Source organism: Arachis duranensis, chromosome 1 (assembly GCF_000817695.3).
Source record: "Arachis duranensis cultivar V14167 chromosome 1, aradu.V14167.gnm2.J7QH, whole genome shotgun sequence".
Classification (NCBI taxonomy): domain Eukaryota; kingdom Viridiplantae; phylum Streptophyta; class Magnoliopsida; order Fabales; family Fabaceae; genus Arachis; species Arachis duranensis.
The window spans coordinates 15076299-15086556 of record NC_029772.3 but is presented as its reverse complement, the minus strand read 5'-3'; the positions used below and the strand labels follow the sequence as shown (position 1 = coordinate 15086556).

At 34.1% G+C, this 10258-nt stretch overlaps 1 protein-coding gene across 1 annotated transcript in view; it reads left to right on the top strand.

Annotated features, from left to right (window-relative positions):
* Positions 1 to 9662: 9662 nt before the first annotated feature.
* The window catches only part of LOC107479644 (probable inactive receptor kinase At5g67200), a 4755-nt gene continuing 4159 nt past the window's right edge, over positions 9663 to 10258 (top strand). The window contains 1 exon segment of the mRNA XM_016099763.3: positions 9663 to 10258. This exon segment is cut by the window's right edge and continues 6 nt beyond it. Coding sequence (XP_015955249.2) covers positions 10019 to 10258 — 240 coding nt within the window. The 5' untranslated portion in view covers positions 9663 to 10018.

Sequence of the window (10258 nt, the reverse complement as noted above, 5' to 3'; positions counted from 1 at the left end):
AGACCTCAGAATTCACTCCATTGGTCTTAACAGTGTCACAGGTTTGCAAAAATTCAGCTAGGAACTGATGTTGATCTTCCAATGGAAGTCCATAGAACTTGTAATTCTGTTGCAGAAGAGAGACTAACTAAGGCTTAAGCTCAAAGTTGTTAGCTTCAATGGCAGGTATAGAGATACTTCTGCTATAGAAATCAGAGGTAGGTATGGTGTAGTCACCAATTACCTTTCTTGGATCTCCTCCATTTTTAGCATTGGCTACCATGTCTTCAGTTTCTTGTTCGAAATTTTCTGAGAGGTTTCTTCTGGAGTGTTGTACTTTAGCTTGTTGTAAACGCCTCCTTAGAGTTTTCTCAGGTTCAGGATCAGGTTCAAAGAGAGGCTCTTTATATCTGTTTCTGATCATAAACAAGAAAAAGAAAACAATAAAGAAAGAAAAGAAGTTTCTGTGTCTGATTTGAGTATATAGAACTTCCAATGAGATGTGAAGAAGAAGAGAAGAATGAAGATAGAAGAAGGAGAAGAAGAATTCGAATAAAGAGATGAAGAATTCGAAAATTTAGAAGTAAGAAGAGAAACAATAATTAAAATATTTTTGTTTTTATTTTATTTATTTATTTAATTCAAAAATAAAGGTTAATTAATTAAAAATAATTGAAAATTAATTTATGAATTTCGAAAATAAAGTTCATCAGAATTCCTAAGTACCGAGCAACTTGCACTTCCCTAGTTTCCTCTTCCTCATCAGAGGAGGAGTACTCTTCAGATTCTAAGATCTTCAACCAATCATTCAAGGGGACTTCAATGGTCTCCTCATGAACCTTGGGTTCTGTCAATTTTTCAACAGGAGGATCCTCAGTGGACTTTAGGTGTCCAACTACTCCTATTGTGGCGTTCAATGCCAGGACTTGTGTTTCTTTGGGTGTTGAATGCCCAACTTGTGTCCCTTTACTGGCATTCAACGTCAGATGTTGTGCTTTTTTGGGCGTTAAACGCCCAGTTAAGACCTTCTTACTGGCGTTCAATGCCATTGATGGTGTTTCTATAGGCGTTGAACAGCCAGTAAGGACTCCCTTACTAGCGTTCAACGCTAGGAATGGTGCTTCTATGGGCGTTGAATGCCCAGTAAGGATCTCCTTACTGGCGTTCAACTCCAATGCATCCCCTTCAACTTTGGCCTCAATTTCTACATTGATGGCCTTGCACTCTTCTCTTGGATTAACCTCAGTATTACTTGGAAGAGTATTAGGAGGAGTCTCAGGGATCCTCTTACTCATCTGACTAACATGTAACTCCAGATTTCTAATGGAGGACCTAGTTTCTGTTATGAAACTGTGAATGCTCTTAAAGAGTTTAGAGACTATAGTTGCTAAGTCAGAGAGGCTCTGCTTAGAATTCTCCATCCGTTACTGAGAAGAAGGGCAATAGTGGTCTGTTGTTGAACCTATTTTGGGTTCTTCCACCTTGGTTGTTGTTGAAGCCTTGCTGTGGCTTCTGTTGATCCTTCCATGAGAATTTAGGATGGTTCCTCCATGAGGAGTTATAGGTGTTTCCATAGGATTCTCCCATGTAATTCACCTCTTCCATTATGGGTTGATCAGGATCATAGGCATCTCCTTCATAGGAGGTTTCTTGACTGCTACTAGTTGCAACTTGCATTCCAATCAAATGCTAAGAGATCATGTTGACTTGTTGAGTCAGGATCTTGTTCTAAGCCAATATGGTATTCAAAGTGTCAACCTCTAGAATTCCTTTCTTCTGAGCTACACCATTGTTCACAGGTTTTCTCTCAAAAGTGTACATGGATTGGTTATTTGTAACCATTTCAATGAGTTCTTGTGCCTCTGTAGGCATTTTCTTCAAGTAGAGTGATCCACCTACAGAATGATCCAAGGACAGCTTGGACATCTTAGATAGACCATCATAGAAGATACCTATGATAGACCATTCTGAGAGCATGTCAGGAGGACATCTCCTGATCAGTTGCTTGTATCTTTCCCAAGCTTTATAGAGGGCTTCACCCTCCTTTTGTCTGAAGGTTTGAACTTCCACCTAGGGCTTGCTCATCTTTTGAGGTGAAAAGAACTTGGCCAAGAAAGCATTGACCAACTTTTTCCAAGAGTCTAGGCTTTCTTGAGGTTGAGAATCCAACCATATCCTAGCTCTGTCTCTAACAGCAAAAGGGAAAAGAATAAGCTTATAGACCTCAGGATCCACTCCATTGGTCTTAACAGTGTCACAGATTTGCAAGAATTCAAATAAGAATTGATGTGGATCTTCTAGTTGAAGTCCATGGAATTTGTAATTCTGTTGCATTAGAGAGACTAACTGAGGCCTTAGCTCAAAGTTATTTGCTCTAATGGCAGGTATGGAGATACTTCTTCCATAGAAGTCAGAAGCTAGTGCAGTGAAGTCACCAAGAACCTTCCTTGCATCTCCTTCATTGTTTTGTTCGGCTGCCATATCTATGTATTCAACTTCTTATTCGAATAACTCTGTGAGGTATCTTCCGGAGTGTTGTGCTTTAGCCTCTTACAAATGCTTCCTTAAGGTCCTCTCAGGTTCAGGATCAAGCTTAAAGAGAGGTTTTTTATCCTTGTTCCTGATCATAAATAACAAGAAAGAATGCAAAAAAAAGAAGAAGAAAATGATTCTCTATGTTAGAGTATAGAGGTTCTTTGTTAGAGAGAGATAGATCAAGAAGAAAAGAAAAGAATATGTCCTTTAACAAGGATAGTTTGCGAAAATTAATAGAAAGAGAAGGGAATATATTTTTGAAAATAGAGAGGGAAAAGAAAAGGAAATTTTTGAAAAAGAAGAGAGAGAAAGTAGTTAGGAAGTTTTAAAAAAGAAGAAAGAGAAAGGAGAATAAAGAGAGAATAAGATAAAACATGTAACTAATTAAGAAAGATTTGAAACTAAGATAAGATAGGAGATTTGGAAAATATTTAATTTTAAAATTTTGAAATTAAAATTGGAAAGAAAAAGTCAACAAGATAAGCTAAGAATTGAAAAGATTTAAAAAAGATTTGATTTTGAAACTTGAAATTGAACAAGATAAGGTAAAGATTTGAAAATCAAATTTAAAAAGATTTTTAAAAAGATTTGAAATTAAATTTAAAAGAAGATAAGATAGAAAAGTTTTAAATTAAAAAGATATCACAATATTTGAAAAAGATTTAAAAAGAATAGTTTTGAAATTTGAATGTTGAAGAAGATTTGAAAAAGATTTTATTTTAAAATTTGAAATTAAGATAAGATAAGAAAGATAAACAAAGATTTTGAAAATTTTGAATAAAGATAGAAAAGATATTTTCTTTTGAATTTATGAAGAAAGAGAAAAACAACCAAAAGACACTAAACTAAAAAAATTTTAGATCAAAAGACACTAATTTTTGAAAATTAAGAAGACAAATACCAAAAGACACCAAACTTAAAAATTTTAAGATCAAAACAAGAAAAGACACAAGAACAATATGAATACCAAGAAAGAACACTAAGAACAATTTGAAAATGCAAAGAACACAAAGAACACACAAAGGACACCAAACTTAAGAATTGACACTAGATTCAAACAAAAGACATTATTTTTGAAAATTTTTGGAAAAGAAAACAAGAAAGTTCGAAATTTTAACAAGAACAAGAACACTAAGACTCAAACAAAAGATAAAGATAAAGAAAAGCAAAGATTTTTCGAAAATTTTTTTAGTTTTTTTGAAAAAGAAAATAAAAGACTCAAACAAAATAGTAAAAAAAAAGGTACCTAAACTAAGCAACAAGATAATCCGAAAGTTTGTCAAATCTGAACAATCCCCGGCAACGGCGCCAAAAACTTGGTGCATGAAACTGACTCCGCACGTTTCGCACAGATAGACCGGCAATTATACTAGGTTGTCCAAGTAATACCTCAGGTGAGTGGGGGTCGATCCCACGAGAATTGTTGGTTTGAGCAAGCAATGGTTACCTTGCATATCTTAGTTAGGCTGATAGAAAATATAGTTGTCACGAGAAAACGCATAAAACAGATAAATAAAGATGGAAATACCATATTGATTGTGAAAATAGTAATGGATGATTAGTTAAGGCTTCAGAGATGCTTTGTCTTTCCGGATTAACCTTTCTTATTGTCCACTTCAATAGCTTTCTGATTCATTTAATGGCAGCCGTAAGTGGTTAACTCATATCCTCTCATCAAGTTAACATCCTCTACTACCGCAATCCACCATGTTGGAGTGACTCATGTCCTCTCATCAAGCCACCTCTAGGTTTCTCACTATAGCAGAAGATGAAGCTCTAAGCAATCCACTCCCCTTCACAGACAAGGCAGATCTTCTGGATCAGAAAGTGCTGCTTCTCTGACTCTAGCCTTAACGCCACAGAGACCTCACTTACCCACGGTCAACGGGATTTCATGTCACGTATCCAAAGTTACACAGATACTCTATTGGAATCCGCAATGCAATCTCTAGCTTTGGTTCAATGCTATCCGGGTCAGGACTCGCACGGAACCCATGTAGAACAAGGGTGATTGTCAGGGGTCACCCTCAATTCATGAGATGAAGAATGAGAATGCATAAGAGAATAGAATTAGAATTGTAGTGAAATAGAACAGTAATATTATTAATTCATGAAACTCAGCAGGGCTCCTAACCCTAGCTTAGGAGGTTAGTGACTCATACTATACATAGAATAGTGTTCGAATGTGCAAAAGTGGGGGAAGGAGATCAAAAGTCCTTAAATAAGGGTGATCTCCTCATATATATACTAATCTAATAACTAAGAATTACAGAAATAAGATATATTAGTCTTGTAGTGCAAAAATCCACTTCTGGAGCTCACTTGGTGAGTGTTTGGGATGAGCTTGAGTGAAATCCATGAGCTAGTACTCCCCTTGGGCATTGAACGCCAGTGATGGGCTCCCTTTTAGGCATCCAACGACAGGAATGAGGTAAGTGGCTAGCGTTGAACGCCAGTTTTGGGCCTTTATTTTCGAAACAAAATATGGACTATTATATATTTCTGGAAAGCCCTAGATGTTAGCTTTCCATAGCCATTGAGAGCATACCATTTGGACTTTTGTAGCTCCAGAAATGCTCCTTCAAGTGCACAGAGGTCAGATCCTGGTAGCATCTACAATCCTTTCTCTGTCTCTAAATTAGACTTTGCCACAACTCCTTAATTTTAGTCAGAAAATACTTGAAATCACATGAAATGCAAGAACTCGAAGTAGAATCCCAAAAATGTAAATTTTGCACTAAAACCTATGAAAATATAATAAAACTTAAACAAAACACATTAAAAACTATATTAAAATGATGCCAAAAAGCGTATAAAATATCCGCTCATCAGAACCCTAACACAAGGTGAAAAATAATTCTTCATTCTCTTCATTTTCCTCTATACATCTTCTTCTTTTCTGTCGTAATAGGGGTTTGTAAACTCTAATGTATCAAAATGTCACACTCTCAACGAAGGAAGAATATACCTCATGCTTGTGCTAGTGATTGTGGTGGCTCGTCTTCTCCCCCAAAAAATAGGAAGAAGAAGAGGTTCGACTATAATAATGGCAAGTGTCCACATGGACTTGACGTAGTGGTTCTTGAGTTTGCTACAGAGTGGAACCCTGGAGGATTGTTTCTCCGTTGAGGTATGTGAATTCTAATTTTGTTTATGAATTAGAGGAATTAGGCTCCACACGAGGAACAAAGATCTTTAGTGCCTCATTCCTTCCTCCCTACACAAATCTTTGACCAGTCGGTGCTGGCCTCTTATATGATGCTCTTCTGTTCTTCTGATTGTTCTTAGATTGCTAGGTGGGCACTTCATTTTGACCTTCTTGTTGGGAATTGTTAGGAGGTAGGACTTCTGCTTCACTTCGCTGCTGGGTCGTGTTTTGATTGACGTTTGGAATTTCGGATTGTAGCATTGATTACGTTGTAGGAGAAGGATTAGGAGATGCTGGCTTATGAGTTTGATTGCAACTTTGGTTGGTTTTTTTTTTTCACCCTGTGTTAGGGTTCGAAGGAATTGGAGAAGGAAGAGGATAAATAATGGTTCCATTATGCCATTTTCTTATAAATATTTCAACAAATTTCATAATGTAATATTTCTATTTTTCACTGTGTCACCCCAAATTGGCCACATCACACAATATCGTGCCACTACCACCACCGAAAATATTACTCAAGTCACAAAAGGGTAGAATTGACAACAGAGTTTTATATTCGTGTGTGCAAATGACTCATTAAAAAATTGAGGAGTACATATGTCCACCGTGTAAAAATTTAAGTGTACTTTTGTCTATTTTTCCTAATAGAAAATATCTAATTAAATCCACTCATGGTATTCTCTCTTATCCCAAAGTCTAATTACTAGCTAGGAGATCCTTAACAGCAATTACAGAGATTTAAAAAGCCAGAGAAGTGATTAAAAACACACAAAAAATACATTTTCAGCAAAACAGGGGGTCATGCGTACGCATGACCGTTCCCGGGTAAGAATGAGCGTCTAAACAACAATGTCGCGTATGCGAGCTACGTCCGTATACGCGAACGCTTCAAACAGAAATGGGGTCTTGCGTACGCACGCCAATGGCCGCGTACGCATGGTGTAAAATTGGCATTTTCGTGTACGCATGCCAATGTCGTATACGCATGAGTGTTGGGCAGAGGCCCATCCTCACGTACGCATGCCTGTTCCGCATTCAGACGCCTCCAATTTTTCATAAAAAGTTGTTTTGTTGCAAAATTCAATTTTTTATACGAAATTTCAAACGCGCATAACTTTTTCGTTAAAAATCATTTTTCACTTGTTTATTGAACGGCATAAACTTCACGGACCCAATTTTCATTCAAAATAAGTTTCATTAAATTTGGGAGTACGGAACCAAGTTATGGCCTGCTGAAATTCGTCAAAAACAAGTTTTTACCAAAACTTGTAAAATCCTCTATTTTCCTAAACACTCAAACAACAATCAAACCAACGATATCCAATTCAATACCAAAACAAACCTCCATCATTTCTCAAGTATTTAAACACCTAAACCATTCTTTTCTCACCTTATCAACTCATTATTCACCAATTTCAACAATTATCAATCCAACTCTCAATTATACCACATTTACACCATTCCAATACATCCTATTTGTTATTCATCAATATATCATTATTTAAACTCATAATCCTCATCATTTATCGTCAATATCAATACTCACCATCAATCATCTTCAACATCAAAATCATCATCAATCATTGTCAACATCAATAATTATCATCAACTTCATATCACCACAACAAACTCAACAATAATTAACCAATTCATGCAATTCATTCAATTCAATCCTATCTTAAAGTCCATTAGCCTAAGTTGCCCACAACATTACATATTATTTTTGGCCGATTTTCACACAAGCACAAAATCACCAAAATGATATCCTTCTCACAAGCCTTCAAGCTTAGCCACCAAAATCAACAAGTCTCAACCAAAATTCTCAATTCTAAGTACACAAATTCTTCAATTCAACTCCAATCAACAATAATTCAAGCTATATCCATTCAAATTACTAAAATTAACACTAGGGCTCACAAACCACAAGGGTTTTAAAGTGGCTTACCTCACCTAATAGTATTTGAGATAAAACCTAACAATAATCCAATGCTAGATCACACCTAAATAACCAAAATCACAAAATTGCCTCAATAACTAAACCTAAAAATTTGAAATCTATTAGGACAGAGAATTGGAAAATTTTCTTATCACTTTGTTTAGCTAGAAATGAAGAGCTCGTCGAGAGCTTTGCGTGACCGCAAACGATACGCAAATCGGAGCTCTGTAGCTCAAGATATGAACCAAGGAAGAGAATAATGAATAGTAAACCCTTCTTCTCTTCTCCCTTCTAACTCAGCTGCTCTCCTCTTTTTGTGTGTAATGAGCTAAATTGGCTCATAAAAGGTGTATATATATATTGGGATTAGGTTCAACTTGAATCGGTCTAACCGTTTAATATTTTTAGTTTATTTAGCTCAATTTTAGTCCAAAACTTTTAGAATAAGTGACCGATTTTCAATTCTAAATTTTTTTACAGTTTTGATTTCTCTTACACAGTAATGAACAAACTTAATCCAGTATTGTCAGCTAAATTATCAGTACATTTTTTACACAATTTTTCACAAAAAATGCATTTTCTCACTCAAAAAAATTTGCTAAATCTAAATTTTATCTTTAAATTTTTTAAATAATATTTCTAATTTTCTAAATCTGACAATTGAATTATTATTTTCTTCTATTTTAAACAACCATAAAATTTCGGTTCTTACCGAAGAAGTTACAGCATTTAGTTTATTTTTTTAATTTAAATTTACCTTTAATTTATTTATTCATAAAAAAAATTATATTTTTTTATAAATGCATTAAAAATTTCAAATTTTGAACTTTCTAATAAAATATTTTTAAACCTTAACAAATAACAAGTTCCAAAATTCAATAAAAAATGGTACTATTAATTACTTCAAAATTAAAATCAAATCATTCAGGGCTCAGAACCACAATCACATATAATAAAGAGAAAAAAATGTTATTTATATAATTATTCAACATTTTATTTATAGTAAAAATTCACGCAAAAACATTTAAATTGTCTTTAAATAAGAATATTGGATCTCGTTCATTGGATAAATTATCATATATTAAATTTTTGTCATGTGACATAAATTAAAAGTGTATCATCATTAAAAAAATATTGTTATATTTTTAAAATTGTTACTTTAACTTTGATACCAATTTGTTAATTTATTCAAAATTTAAATTTTTAACAAAAACTTTATTAGAGAATTATTTTATTTTTATTATGTTTTATAAATTTTATAATTTTCTCATTGTTTGTGAATTTAATAATTTTTTACAAATTAAATTTTTATTTATAATTTTTATAATATTTTAATAAATCTTTTTTTATTTTTAAAGATCTATATTTTAAAAAAATATTTTGTATTAATTTAAAAAATTCAGTGTCATTTGAATTAATATTAATTAAAATTATTAATTTTGAACTATTAATTTAGATAATTTAATTATTTATTTTTTAAAATTTTTGAATTTATTTATAAATTTAATTTTATTCATAGTTTACGTTTTTATCATTAACTCATATTTCTTAGAACATGTTTTTTTAACTGTGATCAAATAAATAATTTAAAAAAAAGTTTTTTTTATTGTTTTTATATGAATGATGGCCTTTATTTATTTATGTGAAATGAATCATGCATGGAATTTTTAAAGTCAAGTAAAGAATATAGAAATGAAACTTACACATAATTGCTTGTAATAGTTGTCTGAAATTCTGAAAAGCATTTTTTTTTTCTCTTTTGCTGTTTTGCACACTACTACTACATAAACAAATGTCTTAACTCTTAGGTCTTATTGTCTTAAGAAATTACAAAAGCAAAAAATTTATTTTAAAACTTAGTTTAATTATTTAATACATTACAGTAGTGGTCTTTTTTTTTTTAACCAATACTCTTAGGTCTGAACACACTGCTTAGAAAAATCTAACACAGTTAAATAACCACACACTTTTGTGACAATAAAATAATTTCATAAACATATGCGAATAAGCAAGGTATCCACATGGCAAATTGCCACACAATAATCTCTCGCTCCACTTTCACGTGAGTAGAGAGTTCAGGTCCAGCTGCTCCGCACTTCTCTTCCGCCTCCATCCAATCAAAAATCACACTCCCTCTCTACTCACACTACTCCCTAGTCACTACCCACTACCCACTACCCACTACCCACACAACACAAACACTGAAACACTCCACATCTCTTCCCTCGCTTCACTTCTTTCTCCGCATCTCTCTTTCTTTTTCTTTTCTCCGTTCCAAAGCATGTCACAGATTCCCCCCACCAAAAAAACCAAACAATCCAAAACAAACCACCACCCAACCCACTGACACTAGAATCAAATCTCTCTCATACAGTCACACGCACACACATTACATTACATTACATTACAACTAAACGATGCATTACCTCCACTCACACTTGCTCCTTCTCATTTTGGTGTTAACCGCCGATGCCAGTCCCTCAACGGAAGTAAACACAATGCTACCATCCGACGCCGTTTCACTGCTCTCCTTCAAGTCAAAAGCAGACCTCGACAACAAGCTTCTATACGCCTTAAACGAGCGCTACGACTACTGCGAGTGGCAAGGAGTGAAGTGCGCACAAGGCAGAGTGGTTCGCTTCGTCGTCCAAGGCTTC